Source organism: Cinclus cinclus, chromosome 3, assembly GCF_963662255.1.
Source record: "Cinclus cinclus chromosome 3, bCinCin1.1, whole genome shotgun sequence".
NCBI lineage: Eukaryota > Metazoa > Chordata > Aves > Passeriformes > Cinclidae > Cinclus > Cinclus cinclus.
In genome coordinates, this window is record NC_085048.1 from 85,296,584 (window position 1) to 85,320,661 (window position 24,078).

At 40.5% G+C, this 24,078-nt stretch overlaps 1 protein-coding gene across 2 annotated transcripts in view; it reads right to left on the reverse strand.

Annotated features, from left to right (window-relative positions):
- Positions 1-24,078, reverse strand: part of TTC7A (tetratricopeptide repeat domain 7A) — a 166,179-nt gene that overhangs the window by 127,600 nt on the left and 14,501 nt on the right. For both annotated transcript variants that reach the window (XM_062490355.1, XM_062490354.1), the window contains exons 4-8: positions 17,456-17,586; positions 15,319-15,440; positions 8,815-8,893; positions 5,570-5,730; positions 5,081-5,144 (exon numbers count right to left, since the gene is read on the reverse strand). In XM_062490355.1, the coding sequence (XP_062346339.1) occupies positions 5,081-5,144; positions 5,570-5,730; positions 8,815-8,893; positions 15,319-15,440; positions 17,456-17,586 (557 nt within the window). The remainder of the gene's footprint in view (positions 1-5,080; positions 5,145-5,569; positions 5,731-8,814; positions 8,894-15,318; positions 15,441-17,455; positions 17,587-24,078) is intronic.

The following is a 24,078-nucleotide window of genomic DNA, read 5'->3' on the forward strand; positions in this document are numbered from 1 at the left end:
CAAGACTTAGTACTGCAAAGCAGAAGAAAAAAAGCTCTCATACCCTGTTCTCCAGCAACTCATATTAGAAGAATTTATTCAAGAGCTAATTAGCAGAGGTAGTGCATTTCCCAATAGAAACATCCTGCAGTCCATCTCTGCAGGTCCTGAACACATAGCTTTGCCTTGCAAAAGATTACAGAGACAGCCAGATTCACTACTGTGATAATAAGTGCACAACTGTGATTTGGCAGGAACCAACAGAGCAGGCAACACTGTCCCCAGTTGTCTCTTTCGGCTGCCATAGTCCAACGGCCATCAGTAAAATAGTCATGATGGTGATCCAGCTGTTGTATCATCACTGGGCTTGGTGCCATTTAAAAAAAAAGAAGGAGAACAGGAAAAACCAACCTACACAAGCAACACCTCTTCACCAAACCATTTGTTGCGCAGCATTACTTCACAGAACTAGGAACTGAAGAGCTAAGAGGTTTTATTTATTTCTGTGTTTAAAAGCACATGGATTTAACGTTATTCTGTTAAAGGCATGCTCACAGCCATGAGTTTGCTCTCACCAGTAAAAAGAACAGGACAAGTCCCAGTATCCTCCTTCCCCCTCACCATCTGTTCCACGCTCTCAGGCCCTCCAAGGTCAAATCGCCTTTAGGGATTCAAATCAGAGATAAGATGGGGATGACATTTCTAATCTTCGTTACACAGGCACAAAATTTATTAGTTTTGGATACAAGGAGCTTCACTTCCAGTATGAGTGAAAGCAGAGCCAAAAAAAATAAACCATGTTACCTGGTATGTTTAGAGGACCACATCAGCCAAAATCCCCACTTGTAAGAGCCAGCACTGAATAAAAGCATTTCAGACTGTATATTGGACCGCAGATTCAAGAAGGGAAGGTTTCTAAATGCAAACAAAGAACTTTTTCTTTTTTTTTAACCTCAAAAGTAAACACAAAAAGTAATACTAAATGTTCTATTCCTGCCTCTGAGAAGCTTCTGTCTAACTTTAAGGGCGGTGCAGTCAACTCTAAATACTCTTGAGAATAGCTATTAAAATAAACAAAACTGCAGCTAAGGGTTAGTCATGCCAAACCTCCTCTGTCTACACCCTGCAGCTCAAAGCACCAAAGTCCCTGATGGCGGAACCAGTCCTGTTCCCATTGGTAGGTGAAGCAGAAAAAAATCACATTGCAGTATGTCCTCAGCTCTCCTCACAAACTGTCACTGGTTTAGACGGGTTAAATGCAATAAGAGAGAGGACTAGTGGTTTAAACATAGTCAAGCCCGTGTTTCTCCAACATGTGATAGGAAGACATCACTCTGCCATAGTATGAGCTTGTAAAGGCTGTCAGCAGCTGGCCTTCTTGGTCTGAAGGAAAGCATTTTCATCCTCTCAGAAACACAGCCCATCCATACCATAACTTAGGCTATACAGAAGGAATGAGAGAGTAGCCAGGAAACCACAAACACCCATAAAGACAGACTTGACTGCCGCAATCGTCAGGCTGCCTGATTCGTTTCACTAGATTCCTCCATGAGAACTCTACAGCCAAAGGCTGTGACTAAATAACAGCTGGCACAGAGAAGGAATATTTGCCAAGCTCAACAACCAGGATTCTTCTCATTGTTTACTGAGATACCTCAGCTTATGAAAATAGGTTCCCATTTTTAACAGGCATAAAGAACACAGGAGGCAATTTGTGAGAATGCCAGGGCAAAGCAGGCTACAAGCTTTCAGCGTAAGTGTCAATATATCTGCAGAAGCATCTTCAGAACCATGAAAGAAGACACCATGTTATTTGGCCATCTGAAAACCTTTTACATACTTAGACTCAAAGGCAGAGCGAAATACGGAAGGAACCATTAATTGCCCCTTTCAAACACATTCTCATTTCATCCCACCAGAATATGCAAACTGACTCCCTTGCAATGCAAGTGAAAGGGATAAGTAAACACAAGCCAGAACCCTCCACCATTAAGAGCCAGAGAAGTTTTGGTAAGAAATAGGCACTGGCTCTCAAGAACCTCAAAGCAATTTCTTACTTTCCCCTATAAGGGAACAGCTCTACTCCCCTATAACATCTTCTCGGGAGTCACACAGACCCTAGCAAAGCAGGTATCAGCTTCACCTTAGGAAGGCAAGTCAAACAAAAACAGAGTGAATTTCAGCAGCAAAGGTGTTCCAGGTGTACACTTCTTGAGAAAGTACCATGTCTCCTCAGCACGTATTTACTTTGAGATTCTCTGATGAGTTATGCTCCTCCCCAGTGCTTCTTTGCTCTGTGCCCTCCACAGGCTACAGATTTTTTCTGTCCCACCTTCCCCTAATTCTGTCCTCCTTCAAGGTCATTTTGGAGGGGTAGGAGTCAGGAACAGGTAGACTCTCCATCTTTCTCTCTCTCCCCCTGGGACAGCGCTGCCATCACCCCCAGCCCTCCTGCAGCTCTGCGGGACCTGCCCGCCCCCAGCACCGGGAACTGCAGCTCAGGGAAAAGGTGCCTGCAGCCAAAAAACACTGGGACTGAGTTACTGTTCTGTTTGTGGCTAATTTCATAGCTGTTGTTGTTCTTGTTTGTCTTGTTAGTGATGCTAGTAAAGAACTGTTATTCCTACCCCCGTACCTTTGCCTGAGAGCTCCCTTAATTTCAAAATCATAATAATCTGTAGGAAGGAAAGATCACATTTTTCAGTTCAAAGGGATGCTTCTGCTTTCCTTAGCAAACACCTGTCTTTCAAACTAGGACACTTTACAGCCTTGCAAGAGAGTTACAATGGCCTGACTGCTCTTTGTCTCTTTAAAAAGTCAGAGAGGAGTACCTTTCTGGTCAGTTTTGCTCTGACAAAGTAGGAGTACCTTTCTGGTCAGTTTTGCTCTGACAAAGTGTCAGAGAAGCCAGTGTAATTGCATACTTCTGTTTCATTTTAAGGGGTTCACACTGGTAAATACTGGAAGAACATCTAATCCAGCCAAAATCCAGGAACAACAGCCATGTCGTTTACTGGCCTACAGAAACATATCACTTGCCATTAACATTCTCTCCAGGAAGGAAAGTATGCTTTATTCAGTTGTTAACGTTGTATCATTAGGGACAGACTTCAATCGGAAATCTGCTTCCTGTTAGCTCATTCCATGAGCTTCTGTAAGTTGGTTTATTGAAGAAAAAAAATACACAAAACCAAAACTTCAAACAAACAACAAACCTGTTCAAGAGAAAACTCACTAGCCTACAGCAATGCTGTTATGGAAAACATGTCATAAGTTAAACAAAATTCCCCTTCTAAGTACCATAATAAAAATGGAAAGTATTTCTAGATTACAAACATATGTAAGAATTAGATTGTTCCCTCTGTTCCTTCACTTAGGAAGAACATTCATGTGGTTCCTAAGTGTATTTCTATACACTTGTCCTGAATTTTAGTTAGACCAAACTCGTGACAAGGCTGATGGAGGTTCAGATGTTCCATTTCCCCAAAATCGGAAAAACGGTTACATGAGTCCTAGAGTGCTCTGCTACAGGATCTTCTTTTGCTTGTTTTATATGAAGCATATCAAAGTGCAGCTTCCTCCAGGAAATTCCTATATATCAGAGGCAGCATTTAAGCATAAACCAAGCTTACTTATTTAACCTGGAACTCAGCACAGCAGTCCTGTTTCTATCAATAGCATTTTCACACTACTTCATCCCTAACTTAGCTACAGGACCAGTTAGTTCACCATTTTACACACTATTTGATATGTATAATTTTCACCTCCTCAGCAGAACAAGACTAGGAAGTTTGAGGACCCACATGGCCTCTCCAACTTAAGTCCAGTCCCAGAAAGGCTGGAGCAGCCAGTACTATCACTGCTCCAGACCCTAATCCTCCTCCTGCTTGGATCAGCCCTGACAAGCCCCACTGATGGAAGCAGTTCTGATTTTAACAGAAGTGCACATGATATCCTACAGGTCCTCACTCCTGTAGTCTCCACTTCTAATTATGAAAGCCACTCTGACTGAAGAAAAGCCCTTGAAAACACAAAGCAGATGTGCTACAGAGCTTTAATCTAGGTAGCACTGAAAAGCACATAGCAACACTCAGATGTACATGATTATGAAGTCAATTTAATATTTTGGGGAGGTTTTGCCTCTTCCATTTTTACATGAATTTTGAAAGCAGACAATTTAAATTGCCCTGTTCTGAAGAAGTCTGTGGGAAAGGCAAAGAACTTGAACCAGAAGAACCAGACAAGAAAAACTGAAGGAAGCAAAAAACAAAGTTTCCATAGCATCTCTTTTCAATTTGTCTGAAAGCTATTAAAAAGTTTCAAAGAAGGTTGTCAATGCTCCAAGGGGTTTTGAATCTCACATTGAGGTACAAGGGATCACTCTGCATTTAAAGTAAAATACACATTACTTACACATTTTCAGAAAACATTTCTTACATGTTTTCTGTACATTTGCATCTTCTCAGAACATGAAAATTATAAAAGGTTGCCATGCAGTTATTTTTGCTCTAATTTTCTGCCTGCCTCTTAAATGGATTTTTTAAAGCCACCAATGCTATAAATAGAACAAATCTAATTACTTCACTGTAGCTTATTATGAATTATTCTGCATGTCACAAGATTCCCTGTATCACTGCATCAGAAACTGTCAAAGATCACTCCAGACTGGAAAAAGCCAAGGACTGCAGACTAAGGCATGAAAACAGAGTACTGCATCCCGCAATTCCAAACAGCAGGTACCTCCATCACGGCTGGCTTTAGGGAAGACTCTCTTCCTCTCATTCTTGATCCATAAATCCATACAGATGTTATGAATGGAAACATCTGTCTACTGATAATCTACCTGGACATCAGAACCTCCATGCAGCTATGGTGAATGCAGTCAATTTCTATTTTTAATAATTCCCAAAACTCTTCACAGACATTCCACTTAATAAAAGTGGTGTCACTAATAAAATAATAGATAGCATTTTCCATCCAGCACCTGAACCCTTGCTTCTGTTTATCTAGGGAAGATTCTGTAAACAAAACCAACCAGGAGACATGGAAATGCTAGATATCCTGTTGCACTATTAATACTACAAAGTCATTTTTGGCTTACCATGGATTCACTGATTAAGAGGAGGAGAAGAGCCTCTTCTACGTTGTCTTGAGGGCAGTACACACTGAAAGACAGGTTACATTTTTCTGAGGAAGGTCAACAGTCATCCTGTCAGCCTCTTTCACATTTCACAAGAGAAGCAGTAACTTGAAACATCTCATGCATAATTCATTTGCTAGGCAATACTTTCTTTGCAGGTTCACACAATTAAAAGCTCTGCAACATGTCCTATATGAGCTATACTGAACCCTAAGTAGATTATTTCAATTTCATAGCAAAGACCGTCCTTTGGTTGGACCTTCTTCTCCCTGGGGGAAAGGGGGAATCACTCAAAGGTTAATGTTTTATTGTTCCAGCAGATTTTTTTAGTGGGAAGTTGACAAATAAGAAGGCACCAAACTACTACATGAATCAGTGACATAATTAGCAGTACCAAAGAGTGTTCAAATACACTTCTTCCAGAAGACTGAAATAAAAATGAACACTTACTTCTCTTCTGAGTACAGCTCAGGCCTCCGACAAAGAAGATTGCTAACATAAGACTGATATTCCTTGTTCATGAACTCAGGAAGTGGATCAGATAAAGGGCTCCAGTAACAGTCTTCACTGAGGGAATGGAGAAGTACTTGGGCTAACTGTTTGGCTGCAGTCTAGAGATCAGGACAGAAAAATGCATACATCAGCAAAGCCTTCTCCAACACAAAAGATTCACTCTTCACAATGTTCCACCTTGGGAAGGAGATGTACCAGCATGTCAGTACCACTTTTCAGAAAGCTGGAGTAGCAGAATCAGCTGCTAAGGTCTACAAAAGGGTCAGTTTCTTCCCTCCGGTGAAAAGACCTGCATTTACATGGTCTTGTTGCAATGCTCTAGGAAAAAAGTTATCAAGAAGGCCTGACAGCAAGGGATGCTTTGCTTAACAAGGACAACTGATTGCCATGTGGACTGCTGAGACAATCTCAAAATAGTCACTATATAGGAGTATGATGACACTACATTGTGTTCTCAGCCTCAGAATTTTGTATGCAAGTCTGAGGGCCACAGGTGACTTTTGTGTTAGGTTTAAAAGATCAACCTTTTATCTGTTAACATCACTCTCCCTTGTAGACTATTATAGTTTCATCTTGGTACTGCTTCTCTCTTCCTGTTGCAGTAAAGGAAGGAGGAGAGAATATGCTTAGGAACTTTCTAGTGAAACAGCAACATCACATGTACTTTTTTTACCATCAAGCAGCCAAAGATCCTTAAATAGTTGCTTTTCACTTCATATGCACAGCTGGCAAGTGGGGCCCAAAAGGAGGCAAGTTAACTTCACTTAGCAAAACTATCTTTGGCATTTACCCTTTTCTGATACCCATCAAATCTCTAACTTCTTGCACTGTAAACAGATGAGCCAGCAAACAAGCTCAGAGACATCAAAATGGGTGGTGTCTTCTGTGAATTCTGAACAGCACACCACTCTGTGCTGTAAATACTGCACAAAACAGAGGGCAGGCTGAAACTTCAGCCCTTCTGCCACAATACTTGTAAACAGAATTTTGCAACTTCTCTGACTACTGGATATGTATTTTATTTGAAATTTACACTCTGAGATGCATTAGGAGCCCACCTAGAGTAATTTTCTTTTAAATACCAGCACATGCATGTTATAGATGTACCTCAACATCATACCTCAATATCTATGGGATCAAATAAACCATACTGAGATTAAAGTTCCTATTATCAATTTCAGGAAAATAACTTGCTTTGATGCAAGGCTCTTGATTTGCATCCACCTCACCACACAGGAATGCACTGAATTAGTCTAAAATGCAACCACAGTAGCATGCACTGCTTCTTGAACATCATAAAGGGAGTCTTCACAGATGGCAGTGATCTGAGCGTATGATGGTGTCTCAAAGAAATGTCATCACATACAACTCCCTGGAAACCCCAAGACCTTCCATGCCCTGCTACTGACAAGTTACAGAAAGACGTCTGTTTCTAACTAAGTTTTTCTATTCTTTTTATAGCAAGTAACTATGAGCAAAACGGCCTAGGGCCCTGCAACATTAGCCAGTATCATTTTATCATCTCAGTGTGTAATTATTTAGTCAGTTTTACCCTAGAGTCAACTCTCCTAGATTTTTCTCCTACTGTCTTAGAGGGGAGGGAAAATAATTTGCCAGCAACACAAAGATCTCTACTGGTTCACAAAGAAGTAGGACTACAGTTGGTGGTAAGCCATTCAGAAGGCAAGCAACAAATACTTCTAGAGTCTTTAATTTTAACATACAGTACAGTAGCTGCGTAAATTAGCTTCACTCTTGTTTTGAATAAGACCAAACAAACCAGAACAAGCCAAGACTCTGATTTATGTTATTACTGCCTTTGGCTAAAAAAAGCATCATTATGCTTGAAGAACACTGTGATCCCACAAATTAGGGAAAAAAAAAATCATGTGTTTTACTTTCATGCTTGAAAAACTTATTTAATTAAGCACATTTCTCCCTTTGCCTTCTTGATGGCTCTTTAAAAATAAATAAAACAATGAAAATGCAACTTCTAAATCCTAGGAAATGGTATTGAATGAACACCTTGAGAGTTCCCCTAAGGAGGGGATCCCCCAGGAGTGTTGTACAGCTGTCCCCAGCTGCACAGGGACAGGAGCAATTGAGCCACGTTCTGACACAGTCTAGGAGCAGCAGATGGTTAGATTCATTTCAGCAAAATGACAGAACAGGGGAGCACAAAAATACCGCTGAACCCTGATCTCAGATTGGAAAAGGATACAACCATTTGAGTGGACAATTATTTAAGTAACTTCTTCTAATTTGCTGCACAAGTTTCCACATGTATTTATATTCTCAAAAACACTACACAAACCCATGCTCACCTCCCCTGCCCAACTTCTCTAGAACGACACAAAACACAAAGCAGAATCAAGTAGAAGTTTAGCTATAAGAGTATCAATGCTTTTAGGGCTGCAAAACTTTCATTCCCAAGACTGCTATTCTGCAAGCTGTTGACCTTGTCACCTCCTGAGTAACTTCAGGACAGGATCTTTCCAAGGGGAGACAGGGAAGACCCAGTTAAAGGTCTAAGAAGTTAAACAGGCACATAAATATTTCTTTACCTGAGGATAAAAAGTAAAGGATATTCAGGATAAAAGGATGCAAAAAGATACAGAATGTCACCACCAAAAAGAAAAATTTGAAACCATTAAAAATCACTCTGTACTGCATTGAAGAGAGTTTTACAGAAGGAACACTGAAAGATGTCAGTCTAAAAAAGCACCGCTTTTATAAGAGACAGAAGTACTTAATGCTTCTACATGCAAATGCAGAAAGGTGTGCATGCACACTGACATTGAGAAAGAAAACAAGACAGCATCACCTGAGGACAGCACCAAAACTAGTAACATCTGTTTCTAATAGAGCTAGAAAATGCAATGAAATCAAGGAAGCAAAAAAATTAAACAAAAAACAAAACTTAACCCCAAAGTAATGTAGATGCCCATGTCTGAAAGCTTGGAGGTTTCAGTTAGGCAGGTCTTTGAATTAAGGGGATCACTTGATATATCACTTCCAAAAGTTAAAAAAAGGGAAAAAAAAAAGAAAAAAGAAAAAAAGAAAAAAAAAAAGCCAGCAATCAATCAAGTGAGGACAAACAGACTTCTGTGTTACAGCACTGGTCAATCAAGAGAATTCCCACATACCAGACTGCCCCACCCTCCCATCTTCCCTTCCCTTACCATTTTGAAGGTCTGAGTAGCTTTTGTTTCTACAGTCCGTAGTATTTCTCGCAGACTCCTCATTCCTTTCACAATATTTCTATGGGGAAGACAGAAAATAAAATAATTAAAACCACCCAAAATCAGCACACTGGAGACAGAGTATTTTCATGATGTGCCAAAGCTTGGCAACACACCTGAAGTTCCAACACCCCATGAACCAATCACTAACACTGAGTGTGCAGTATCGAGACAAGTCACTCTGAGGCACAGACAGGACAATGGCACAGAGCAAGGCAGTAACTGCAGCATTGCCTACTCCAGATGGCTTCCTAAGAGAAGATCACATTCACATTTGATGAACAGAGGGGACATTTGGAAGCCTTTCATAGCTCATATTTATAAAGCAGATGCTGCTCCTTAAAAGCATCCACATCTCCTCTTCATACACACAGATTGTACTTGTTTGAATTATACTGAGCTTACGTGATGCTTTTAAATGACAATTTCGTTTAGGTGGTGCTTAAATGCCTTGTGTCTGATGGTCCAGGCACATGATGAAATTACAGTGGTGTAAACAGTTTATTATCAGGCAGCTAAGTTCCAGTAACTGTCTGCAAGCACAGCTTAACCCACAATAAGAGAGTTAGACTAAAAAAGAAATTAAAAAATAAACCATATTACTCTGCATACACCATGAGCAATTAAAGGTGACTAGTTGCCAAATGCTATCTTAATCGTGTCTGCACTCAGAGAGATGCAGAGAGGAAAGATTAAACACTGGACATATCAGTTAACACACTGGCAGCCTATCAGCAGTTCAAGGCTAAGGACATGGCCCCACCACCAGAGTAACTGCAAAAGGGTTCAACACACATTCACTGCAGGGTCAAAGCTACCCAAAGAAATACAAGCTATCAGAAAAGAAGCAACGCTGTACAAGACAACAAAATAAGCAGTTGTACTGGTACATTAACTGTCACTTCAGCTTATCCAAGAGAATTTTCTGCACAGACAAAAGCTAAATTTCATTTAAAAACAAAGCCATAAAAACCTTTTCTGTCAAACTGATTAGATTTTGAAGGCAAGCAGTACAGACAGGACTTGTGCCAGTTTTCATGCACTGCAAACCTTCTTGCACTCCAGAATCAACAGCAAACATTTTATGATAATAAAAAAAAAAAACAAAAAAAAAACCCCAGGTAATTATTTTGGGGGTGCAGAGATAAAAATGTGTTTACCATGAATATTAGCTACATAAAATGCCACAGTAAAGCTTGTAGTCACCACATCACAGAATGCAAATGCATATGACCTTACTTCCAAGCAACACCCATCTCAGTTTTATATTTTGAGGTAATCTACAGATTATCTAATAATGGGAAATGCACAAGCAAGAATGTAAGAAGAGCAAAAAAATCTTGTAGACTTGTAGAGAAAAGTATGATGCTGTATTTTTTCCTTCCACCTTCTCCCAAGTAAAAAATGTGCTTTTGAGTTTATTGACAACAAAAAAAGGTCAAGAAAGTTTTTTTAAGTTGGACTTAAAATATTTCAGCAAGCACTCCAATGACAGGGCCAAGACATCAGGTGCTTTTAGGTGGGTCTAGAATAGAATATACCTACAAAGATGCAGCTCTGGACCTTATGCACAAGTAGTGACCATATCCAACTGAACTGTTTACATGGCATTTACTATCAGAGAGAAAAAATTAACAGATTTCCCCATCAAAACAAAATTCACCTGCCCTTCTTGATTACTGAAAACTACCAGCATTTTCTGTTCTTCCATGGGCTCCTTAGGAGACTGGATGGAAGAGTTGTAGAGTGTAACAGTTCTACAGCATTTTCAAAAATGCATTTATTTAGGTTTCTTGTTAGCATGATGATATTTGTCTTAATAAAGTGCCAATGAATTGCATTAACCAACCAGAAAGAAAACTAGTGACCACTTGCAAAGCCAATTGATTTCACATTTGGCACGTACTTATGAGAAGAAAAACCTACATAATGTGATAAAAGGAGACAGGTTTGTTCCTAGAAAACTAAAGGACCATTACAGTTCAATATTTTAGACCAGGCCATAAAATAAGTTAAGCCTCCTGGCAGAAACACCTTGCTCTGGGGTGGAGGGAAGGGGGTAAGAAAAACAAGGAACAGACAAACTGAAGCGAATGAAAGAATAAATGGCAAACTGCTGCCCATCTGTCAGTAGTCAGGGCTGGAACCATGCACCACATGACAAATGCTTAGGAACACCTTTAACAGACAGTAGGAGTGCAAAATGGGCAGCACAGGAGGAGCACCCAGCACTCACCACTTCCCACTCAGCTGTCCATGTGGTCAGGATCTACCAAAGAGCACCCACTCCATCCCAAGCTCCCAACCATACCAGTTCTACAGGACTGAGAATTTGGTTTGGCAGCTTTTGTATTTTGAACTTTATCAAACATTACTGAGCTGTGACAGGAGACAGAGCACACCTGCCAGCATTCTGCAAACACAGGAGTTTGTCTTTCCACCCTACTGTTCCAAGCCAGGAGACCATCTGAGCACATGTCATTCTGAGCCTATGAATTGCTCTGCTCATAACAAGGAACCCACTGTTCCATTAATATATGTCCTTTATATACTAAATGTGAACTTGAAGGGATTTTTTTTTTTAATTAGGACCCTAATAAGTTAACAGAAAGAAAAGTACGTATTTGGAACAGAAATACATGCTATGTAGGTGACTGGATGAGGATGCAGACATAAAGCCTCTGGCAATCCACAGTGAAAACTTGATCTTACTTAGATTAGAAACTAAAGAATCTTGAGCCTCTGCAGGACTTGGATTGAGGACTACCTGGAAACCCCAGGTAATGTTGCCTCAAGCCATGGTATCGTAAGTGAAGTATTAGATCATGGAAATGAAATGAGCTGGAAGAGTCCATAGGCCCATATTGTACTGTGAAGACGCCAGAAAAAGAAATGAGAAAAACAGGAAGGGAAAAGGACATGATCATTAAACTGCCTTGATTTTAGTTTTAGCCACAGTTTAGTGGTCAGAGCACCATTTGAAAAAAACATGATGAAGACCAGTTTAGGATTCAGTTATAGTTAATCTAATAAAAATTAACACAGACAATCATGGGCACAAACTGTGACAAAGAGCAACTTGAGACTCCAGTCAGTCCAGCTTGGTATAAAAACAAGTTTTATGCACGTACCCTATTAATATAGATTCATTACCAGTCCATGAATCAAAACAGTCATATCAGAATTGTGTCACACAGTTTGGTTAACATTACATAAAATTTTAAGACACAAAAAAATAAAGTAGTACACTATTTTCTATGCAAATTGCTGGGAAAAATATTGACAAAGGAGTAGACTGTGGACAGAGAGGTCTGCAAAGACAGTCCCCCAACAACATGGTCACCAGCAGATTATGTTCTTATCCCCACTCATCTACTGTTAAAACAATCAGTTGCTGACAGAACAGACCACCTTAAGATTAATTACATGGCAGTTTGCAGCATCACCTCTCCAGAGTAAAGCAGTACCCAAAATACAGAAACAGCAGCAACACCACTGCCTCTACCCACCTCCTTTTGCATCTTTGCACCTCACCCAGGTTTCTAACAAACCATACCCTCTCCTTAAACAGCTGTTCATGCACAGACACAAGAAGAAAAGGCAGTGAGAAATGAGCCTAATAGTCATACATCTGCATCAGAAAAAAACCCCCAAAAAAACAAACAAAAAAAAAACTAACCCAAACCTAGTGCAGAAGACAACATGAAGACAACTGGCTGCCTCTTACAATATGACAGCACCTGCTTTCCTATGCTCTGCATCCACAGCATCAACATTCCTCACTGGAGGATCAAAAGAAAGCTTTCTCAGGCTGCAGCATGGCAAACAACTGCAGGAAATGCATCTTCAGTGACACAATATTTTTCCGTGGCATCTCATTAAAAGCATCTATGACTTCTACAGCTGCAAGACTTGTTCGGTCCTTACAGCTGGCAGTTTAACACCTGAAAGGGAGACTGGACCTTTTCTTTATATTGTTGTCTTCTTTCCACTGCATACTACAAGAGAAAAGGACATGCCTGACCACACTCCAAGAAGAGCACATCTGATCCTGCCAGCAGGAGCAAAAGCATAACAACAGCACTTGTATCCCTCAGCTCTTCTGCCTGTTGAGACAAGAATAAAAAACTCACTCTTCCTTCTGTACACATGTAGCACTGGGGAAGGACATCCCATCTGACAGAACCTACACCCTGACAGCTTGAGCAGTCATCATCCAAGGCTTATTTCCTACCTGAACACACTGGAAGCAATAAGGGGAACAAAAGCATTTCTTTGAGCTGTTCAGTATCAGGTGGAGTAATCTATTATACTCATGAAGCATCCTAAAAAGCCTTTTCCCATGTCCCTCCCCTTTCCTTAATATATCCCAATGCTGCTTATGCCCTCTCGTGGTAGAAACCACACACACATTAGTATCAGCTGTGGGGGCGGACAAGTTGCCACGTCCCACCAGGCTCCTTTTATCCCAGTGGACCTTCCAACCCTGGCTGATGCTTCTCACTTGTACTGCAGAAAGTAAGGAGCCAGTGGGATTCCACTCCCATCCGAGCTGCAGGAGCTCCACTGCTCTTTCATCAGGAAACAGCTACAGAGAACATTTTGCTGCTATTGCAGCAATTCAGCTTATAATCAAAGCATGGCTTAATTCTCACAAGTATTTTCCTTCAAATTGTTTTTTTCCTGTAAAGTTTTTTTGTGGTTTGTTTTTGATTGGGATTGGGTTTTTGTTTTTAAGGCTATCATTAAAATAATATGGGAAGTGAACACGCAGGGCCCACAGTAATAGCCAAAATATCATACTAGATATAATGAACTCATCACTGACAAAGACTGAATTTACAAAGCTGCTGAATAAAATGAACATGAGTTTAGTATTCAAAAGGTGCCTGGAGGACATCAGTGCCGTATGTTCTAAATGGGATTTTATTTTACTACACAGTTTATGAGCCTACTGGCAAGACCTGAGCTTTTTGTTTGCCATGAGAAGGGCAGAAGGTTTGGAAAGCACATACTGTGCCACAGCTGGCCAACCCCAGTTTACCTGGGAAAACCACATACCAAGCAGATACTGAAACTAAAGCATAAAGACTATGCTTTACAAGTTCATACTTTGTTCTGTGCATAAACTTGTACTTGCCTGACTAAAGGGGTCATTTAACAACATCTGAGCTTTGTGTTTTTCTAAGCCCCCGGGTTAAAACAAGTCTTACCTGAAAGGCACATCTCATGGATATGCGATTTGCTCCACATGCATGGAGAACAGTGGCTATTCACAGCTGCATTTAAAGTCATCCTTGGGGGATAAAAAGCTAGCAAAAAAGCTCTAAACAATGCTCCTCCTCCAGCAGAATTAAAAAATTATATCAGTTTTCTACAGAAGGATTGAAACTGATTTTTGCTGGGACTGTTTTCCCCCAAGTTTTCTTCTTTTCAGGTTTTTTTTGTGGGATTTTTTTTTTGGTTGTATTTTTGTTGTTGTTGTTTTTGATTTTTTTTTGTTTGCTTTCTTCCTCATTCTACTCACCAGAAAAAGAAATGAAGAAAATGAGAGAAAGTATCTTTCACTGGAGGTAAAGGCAAAAAAAGCCAAATTAAATATTTGTGAAGACAGTTTGTAGTGAGAAACCCAGTACCTGACTCCTTGATAATAAATGAGGTAATATGGTGCAAGAGGAGGACTAAGGAAGGATAGATTCTTACAAGTACTATTTACACATCCTGATGAGACACTCCCAGATGACAAAATCTCCCCACTGGATAACCAAAGTTAATTATGTTTTGAAGACATGGCCTGGTTTAGGGAACAGCATGTCCTCACCAATAGCCTTTGAAAGTGGGCATTCACAGTGTCTTTCCTGCTGATCATTGTAGGCTTGTGAAATTCACTGTAGGCGTGTAGACATTAGCTCTTCCTGCCCTTCTGAAGTTCACTGGGAGCTGTATTTCGAAGGCATGATAAACACCCTAGAGCAGCACTGTTCCCACATACATTCTCCATAGTAAAAACACACAGATCTGGGGCATTGACTGGGATATCTAAGACCTTAGACAAACAAACAAATAAATGAATGACTGAAAGAAACTACCTGTAAGACTTCACTGAATTCTAAACCAGGCACTGCGGCTGAAAATTTTAAGGGCACGCAGCAATATAAATTTCACTCGCTTTTCACAGTTAAACTCCCCTTGTCTCCACAGGGAGCAAAGCTGAGTCAAGACAAGAATATTGTTCTACCCCACCCTTCTTGTCGGTCTGGAAAAATTATGTTTAAGATTCTTAAGAAAGACAGAGAGACACAAACAGGAGAAAGGGAATGACACTGAGGAGACTTGAGGTGAGCCAGCAGCCAGAAGTTGTAACAGAACACAAAAAATATTAGTCCTCATCTGAGACAAAACATGCAATATTATCTAATTTTATTAATATCTGCATCCACCTACCCTTTCTTTAACTGAGTCACATACGCACTCTGTAGAGCTGCTTCCAGAAAATAGGAAAGTTCAAACTCAGAATAAGCCACATTGTTGCCCTTGATATTCCTTGAATGTGTGTTGTTTAAGGTCTGTAAGGGAAAAAAAGAAATGTCTGGGAATACAGATAACTGTCAGAACTAGCCAGGTCCTCATGAGCCAGTGACATCTTCAAGAATGAAATATTACATTTATTAGTTATTAAGAAATGTTATAAAACAAATTCTAAAATAAATTCTATAATAACTTCCATGAGATATTCTGAATGCAATATGAGGTTTTTAAACACCATCCATTATTTCTTGTCAACCTTTAATAAAGTAAGTAAAAAGCTACATATTAACACAAACAGCTTGGGAAATACCACTCAAACTACAAAGATCCAGCACGTTGCACAGAAATATCAATACAATATTTGAGTAGGTTTATTGAGTTCAATGTAACATAAATATTTGTTAAAAGCTAGCAAGTCATCAGGAGTCCTGATGGAAGAATCTTCATCTGCTCTATCTGTCCCATCAAATGTTTCTTGGTTTTGCTTCCTCACTGCTAACAAGCCAATTCCCATGCTGAAAGTTGCCTCTCCAAAGCAGGCTTTTTCACATAGGACTGGAGAAGGACTATGAACTTCTACTACGTCTGTCGTCAATCCTACATTTTTGACTCTGTGTCCAGAGACAACTATGTGAAAGAAGGTTCTGGAGAGGTGGGGGTCGATCTCCTCCCAAGTTACAAATGACAGGACAAGAGGAAATGGCCTCAAGCTGTGATTTAAGGCAAAATTTCTTCACTGAGAGAGTGGTCCAGCACTGGAACAAGCTGTCCAGGGAAGTGGTGGAATCCCCATCCCTGGAAATGTTCAAAAAGTATGTGGTGCTGGCACCTGGCAACATGGTTTAGTGGCAAACATGGTAGTGCTGAATTAATAGCTGGCCTCAGTAAACTCAGAGGTCTTTTCCAACCTTACTGATTCTACCATTGTAAGTGAAAGAATTACAGGTCAGACCCTCTGCCTTCTTCGTAGACTCAAGCTGTCAGTAAAAAAAATTTACAGTGTCCAGCACTGGCAAGAACTTATCCTTCCACAATGGAAGGACAACAATAGTTTAAATTTAAAAGACTATTCTCTTTTTTTTTTCTGCAGAGAAACAGAGCATTCCACTTGTTAGTTGGCTTTCTTAATGAATTTTTATATGCACACTTAGCTTAGTTTTTCTTGTTTCAATGCAATAAAAAAAAAAAAAAAAAACTGAAACAGAAACACACCTTTGCTACTGAGAAGAGCATCAGTATCTGGTCAGAAAGTCAAAGGCCTTTCAGCTACAGGACAGACAACAATGCATTACCATCAGTACTGCTGATGTCAAGCATAATGTGTGGCACAAGAAGGGCACAGAAGCATGGGGTATGTCCTATAAACTCAGCTAGGCAAGTTTGCATGGGTCCAGCAAATCAGTAGCACATTTTATCTGCATGGCTCAGTGGAGGGCTCCCAGTATTCATCCTACCTACCACTAGCTAAGCAGTTACTTGCTGCTAATCACAGAATGGTTTGGTTTGGAAGGGACCTTCTAAGATCATCTAGCTTCAACCCCCTATCACAGGCAGCTATACCAGGCAGCTCCAAGCCCCACCCAGCCCGGCCTTCTAGGCATGGAAGATCTAGGTGTTAATGATCTGGATTCCTCAAGGTTCACTTGGAAAAGGTGAAGTGCAGGTAACTAAACTGCTATGACCCAAAAAGGATTCTTGCAGCTCATTAAGGTTGTGCATCATTTACACAGGAGGTATGTAAAATGTCTTGCCATGCAAAGCTCACAGTTTCTCTTTAGCAAGGGCTAAACCAAACTTGTGCATATCTGAACTATTTGGTGTTTTACCATAGGCAAAACTTATTTCCAGACCTCATTCTCAGAGGAAACAGGTAGAGGCCAGTTAAACTGCTGTTTTGCAAAGGATTTTACAGAGACACCTCACTCTTTCCAACTTGTTCTCATACTCCTTGCTATGATCACTTGACATTTCTCCATTTTTTAATTTTTGCTGTTAAAACCCTGGGAATTCCACCCAGGCCACCAGGCAATAAACTAAGCACGTTTCTTCTTACCTTCTCAAGCTCCTGCAAGTATACCTGGGCAATAACACATGCTCTCTCAAAACAAGCCATGACGTCCTCCTCCCTTTCACACAGTCGAGCACGTGAGGCAATCGAGTTGGTGGAGCGCTCCAGTGACAAACCTGCAAAATGGCAACATATTCTTTAACTGAAGCCCACCAACAGCACTATGGCCATATTATTCTTAATTTACCAGATAACAGGAAGGCTTTTCCGTATGTGGTTTCCCTCTTAATTTGATGATTTTCAGTACACTACCCCCATGAAAATACAATTCCTACACATGCAAGGCATCTTTGTCATGCTGCTCTAACACACAGTACCACTGCACGCTCCTACTGTGCCTTTCAAACACTTTATGAACACAGGACACATAATCCCTCTGGTAGGAATCAGCAAACAGAGAAATTAAGGTCGGTGTTTTCAAAATGGCTATGTATCTTGGATGCTTCAATTCAGTGCCAACCTGGCACTGAATTTGATCATTTCTAGGCATCTGCTACTTCAAGTGAAGCTTGAAATAAGCAGAAGTGTTGAGGGGAAATAACAAACAAAAAAAAAAATAAAAAAATCCCTGACTGGAAAATGATACAGAAACAAAGTCGGAAAATTTGATGAGCCTCTCGGAAAATCTGAGCACATGCAGATTGCTCATGGACACACAGCAAGCTCTTGGCAATGCACAAGAGGCTCTTAACCACAAGATCACTGCCTTTCCAAAGGAAGGAAAAGACTCTGGGTTTTGTACTACTGAACTTCTTCCTTCTATCATTATCCAACACCATCAACAAACACAGAGTATGTTAATTGAAGATGCAGAGTTACTGGTCCCCACATTGAAAATTTCTACTATCAAACCCTTGTCTGGCAACACACTGTCCAACATCCTTTATACCCTAAAATCTAATTGGGTAGGCTACACATCCATATACCAGTTTTACTCTGGTACATGTTCTTATGCCACACTGGAGCTCTACAAGACACCACTGCTTGAAAACTTGGATCTTCACCAATCACAACTGCACCGATGCTCAGAAGCCCAACACATGTTGCAAAAAGTTCAGCACATGCTTTCCAATGAATTTCATACCCAATTCCCTAATACCTATATACCTAACATTCCCGAATACCAATGACAAATATGGAAGATTTAATACAAAATTCTAGTGTTCCTGACATAAATCCACAGAGGTGACAAAAGAAAAGGATTCAGCTGTCCAGACAGCTCTCCAATGAAGTAATTTCAACTTCTACAACATGTGGCAAGGGATTTGTGAGCACCCACTACAGGTACCAGGCATGCTTTCCTGGACTTCCACCGTTTGAGAGCCACAGCATCTCAGTCTGCTCATTCCAGGAGCCCTGGCAATGCACTGCTGTGAGGCAGCAATGGGCAGCCAGGCTTCCCCATGATGTATGATAGAGTTTGGGTGCTCATGCTGCAGGAGCCTGAGGTTCCTAGGCAGTCTTAGCTTTGTTTACTTCTCATGTTCAAGATTTGTTTTGTCCCCTTGGTTACTCTGAGAGGAGTTTCTTCATCTCATGTCTCATGTTTGTCTCATTTGAGGCACACATAAGCAGTTAGTTCAGTGACTTGAGAAAAGGCCTCCCTGGTTCAAGCTCAGGAGGTGGCTCCCCACTCCTTCTGTCCTCTCCCAAGTTAGAAGTACACTGTGTGTTCCCTCAAAGATCTGTATCTTGGAGGAGCACACATTCGTACCTTTCACCTCTGAAAAAACAGATCAGAGTAGAACAGGAGGTCTGAATTTACTTCAAACTGACAGGATGTGTGGGACAGGGATGACAGTCACTTTGCTGCTTTTAACTAATGCCCAATCTGTGTTTTCTTCTTCCTTCTGACGAACACCTTGTACAGCATCCAGATATAACAGATTTTGTCTCTAGTTCATTTATGAAATCTCTGTCTTTATTATCATGGGGTTTTTTCCTATAATTTTGATGCCTCCATTTGCCAATCCTGTAACTTGGCAATGAGTGAAGGGAAAAAATGTTCATTAACTCTCTTTACAGCAAAAGAACAAACCAAAAGTATCCAGTGCTACAGTCAGAACAAATAACCTACAAATAGTCTTACGTCTGTCTCACTTTTATCTACCTCTGAATTTCTAGTCATTCCCCTTAAGAGAAAATAAATTTTAAGAAGTCTGCATTTCAGAGTCATTCCCCTTAAGTACAAAGTAGGGCTGAGGATCCTGCAAAAAATCCAGTAAAATGCACTGACATTCATATACAAGCAGCATTTAATCAAACTGCAAGAGCCATCCTAACACAGTCTGTAAGGGGGCGTTTATGTGGGAGATATCACACACAGATAGAGCAGGCTGATAAAAAGCCTTTTACATACATGCTACAGCCCACTGCAAGGAGTTACTATCTCTCAGCTCTGACGTGGGGGAGGAAAGCAAGCAGCCTCTGCCAGCATCAGTTACTGACAAAAAACATGCCTGTCCATGCAAGTCAGGAAAACAGAGCTGGGGCTGATCAGAGACAGGGGAAGGAACATCTCCAAGAGGATTCTTGCCACACTAAGCATCCAGCAACACATAGTGTGTTAAAGATACTATGCTACACTGCACTGCTGGTGAAGGGCTAGAAGGAAAAATGACCCACATGATGGAGACATTAGTCACTGTTCTCTCTCTAATACTGTATGCACTGACCCGATGGCATTTGAGTATATCATCTACACAATCCAAACAGGGCTATTCTTCCCTACCACAGAAATACAAGGAAAAAAAAAATTAGAGCAAGCAGACTATAAATCCAGTGTGCAAGGGGAAGAACAGAAGAAAAACAACCCTACTCTTGCAGCCACCAATTCACTTCTCACAGTACAAAGCCCCAACAATAAGATTCGCTTAGAGTGTAGTTGGGTAAGACTTGACAAGCCCTCCAGCACAAAGTGCAGACTGTGCTCTAACTCTTGTCCAACCTCCAATTACCAGCACAGAAAAAACTTTGCAGCACAACACACAAGTTAAATTCAACTCATTTCCACAATGTGTTGGAAAGGCACTAAAGTGCATGTTACTTCCACACTGGGTTTAACAAGAAAAGTGGAGCTATTTCCAAGACAGAATTAGCTTCCAAGTAAATCATTAGGTTACATGTTTTCTTGTTAGCTGGTTAAGGTAAAGGGACTTGGGTATTTTTCACAATCAGCTGTGGTAAGAGAACACCAACTTAAACCTTATCTATACTAAGATTTTTCTCATATGAATCAGGTGCCCAAATTCAAATAGATACATACCTATATACCATAGTAGTTTATCATACAGTGCAGACAGTTTTGAAATAGAGTATGGCCCAGGCTCAAGATTTTGAGACATGCTTCCAGATTATCCTTCTTTGAAAGAACAAATTCTACCCACTTCAGAGGAAGTAACTTTCTATGTATAGAAACGCTGCTTTTCTCTCCTGCATAAAGGCAAGGCTTCCATTCACCTCCTGTAGTTCTCCCAATGATTCATCTCTGGCTCTTCATCTTTCTATAACCTCTGCCCCTTCTTCTCTGCCCCCAAATCTAAGTTGCATTTATGTAAGAAAAAACCCAAATCCATAAGGTTTGTAGGATTATTTGAAATAATCTCTTCCTTGAGTTGAAATGCACTGCTTTCAAACATGGAAATCTGAAAGGGGACATTTTATGAAGGCTTATTTCCACTTTCATCTCAGTCATTCCTTACCAAGGGCAGACAATGATATCACGTAGCTCCAATGCTCTGAAGTGAAATTATTACCAGAACTGGAACATCTATGTGCACATGGATTCTCAGCAACACAAATGGGATGAAAATCCATGCTGAAAGAATCCTTGAAGGTCCACGGTCTGACTTTCTACACAAAGAAGAGCCAGCTCAGGGCGACCCAGCCTGGTCTTGAAAGCCTCAGTGCACAGAATATAGACTGCACATGGACTAGGGAGGAGACTAAGGTGCCTTTATTTTTCTGTGGTTCATAAACTAGCTCACCAAATAGCAGTGCTCCTCCTCCCAAGTAGGAACAATGTACCAATCCTCTCACAGGTCATTTTAACTTTCCTTTTTACACACACTTCAGGCTTCCTAGACTTGGATGAATTTAGACAAGCAAGGAATGGTGGGCTCATAGGTGCAAGAATTCAGGTCATCACTTTCACTAACAGTGCCAGCCTGCAGCTGCCAAAACCCCACCAGGCCCAGGGGCATCAGGGCTACCGAGCAAGCTGAAGAAGAGATCAAAGGAAAACAGCAGCATGAAGAGCATGAACCCAAACTCATGTGCTGCATCCCAGTGCCACGTGTTGAACACACCTATGGCAACCTAAAGCAAAAGACATCTCAGTGTGGAACTTACGGCCCTGCCAACAGCACCAGCCCCAGTCTGCAGAGCAAGGTTCTCTCTGTGCTCCTGTGCCACACAGACAGGCCAGCCTGGTCAGAAGACAGTGTGATGCTAAGCTAAGTGCATGCAATAGTTTTATTCTACATACAGGAAGGTAATTGTCTTGAGCACATTCCCATCCTGGAGAATGCCAGATCATTCCAGGTCACTGTCCCCAAGCAGAGGATGCACTTCACCTCTAGCATGTGCCTTCAGTCTAGTTCAGAAATGTAGCTCTAGGAAATTAATTAGCATTGAAACAAGACTATTTTAAGACTTCAAACATACACATGTGCATGCTGACTAATCAACATTCATCAGAATACTAAACACTTTTCAGAGACAAAATTCAGAAGCACAACAAAGCCACTCTAAGGATGGTATTACAACCAGTCTGCCCTGACAGCTAAGGCTTGAACTTAAGAGTGCGGTCCTCAATTAATCCATTCCACTACAGTGGAATGTCTTGGAAAGCAAAATAGCCCAAACCTCAACAAGCAGCAATTGGGATTAGTTAGACATAGGCAAGACCCAGCACCGTGCATTATTTCTGACACAGAAACTCACAGCAGTTTAAATAATTCACAACCTGGTCTTGACACTTTTAACCCCCACAAATCGTAGCAACTAAGCTATGATTTTTTCAGCAGGGCTTTTTTGCAATGCAAACAGAAGAGGGGGAAGAAAGGCCTAGAAGCCCTTGATTTTGAACACATTGATTGATATTGCAGCTTGTGAAAGCTGGAAAACTTGAAGAGACAAGTTTTGCTGTTCAAGAAAGCTGCATGTACTTCTTTCACTACTGCTTCCTATTATACAGGATTATTGTAAATTTCTGGAAATCTGTTAGAATCTTGAGGTATTCTTCATGTAAGTGTCTCAAAGGTAGAAAGGCAGAAAATTCCAGTAACCCCACGTAAAATTATCTGAAGATCCTTCTAACTATGAGCTGGGAATGAAGCTTAAAATTTAATCAACCTGTGAAGGCTGCTCGCTTGCATCAATGCAGAACTCAAGACCTCCTACTCCCCTCTTTCCCATTAGATGCAATAAGCCAATGCCAACAATGTTACTCCAATTATTTTCAAAGCAAGAACTCTATCTGGTTAGACTTGCAATTACAGCTCAAGTTCACTGCTAAAATTAGGACAGCTTTTTGATCAAGTGGCTGTGAAGCCAGAAGGCAGCAAGCAGTCCCCTGAGATGCTTCCTCAGTCCTCTGCTGTCAGTCAGTGCTTCATAGGCTCTGCATCACACCACATATCTTATGCATAGCAGGCATCAGCAACTTAATTCACAGACACTAACTCTGTGGAACATATCCAGACCCGCACAACTGGCTGCTCTTAATCTTCATGGCATGTCTTTTAATCTTTGCTTTAACCTATAATACAGTGGTCTTCAAAATTCTTTGATCATATTAAGAAGAAAAATAAATTTGAGCATGCATACCCAATGTACGCATATAGTTATATACACACATGCCTTCACAAACTATTTATTACATATTTATGTGTTTATTTTTTAAAAAATACCTGCTAGGTAACATGCTACTGACAGCCATCTGTCAGCAGAGAAAAGTCCTGCAAATTCAGAACATGTGACTTTTTGTAAAAGCAAAAAGGCATAATTCACCCTTAAGTTTGACAACTATTTTAACCGTTTTGCCAGGAAATAAACACTGAGCTGTGGTGTGTACAGATTTTCATGGCCATTTCCCATCTCATTACAAACTAAATTCTATTTTAAAGTCTTTTGTTTATAAAGTTAACCCCACTGATGCCATCCTACAGCACTTTGTGCATTTCTGGGCCACAGAGTGCTCCTCAGTAGCTCTTAACGTATTTCATTATTGAATGTGGCAAGCTCCTTCAGCTAAGACATATTAGAAACATTTATACTTCCACGCTACTATATACCAAGCTTCCCACACTGCCCAGCTTCTTCTAATACTTGTTTTTTCCAGTCTTTGGCAATGTTGTTTATGTCTCTTTCAAAGGAAAGCATTTTAGTTTGCTGCCATATAGTTTTTCATATTACTTCAGCTGTTGTTTCCACAGAAGGAAGAACAAGTGTTTGCTTTTAGATAAGAAAGCTCAAGAGAGGCTACTAAAAATTCAAGTACTGAATTGAGTGTCATTAGACTTCATTGATTAAATCCAATTAGACTGTCACTGCTTTTACCTGATTGAAGAGCTCATGCCAATAGTGTAAGCTCTGACATTCTTACT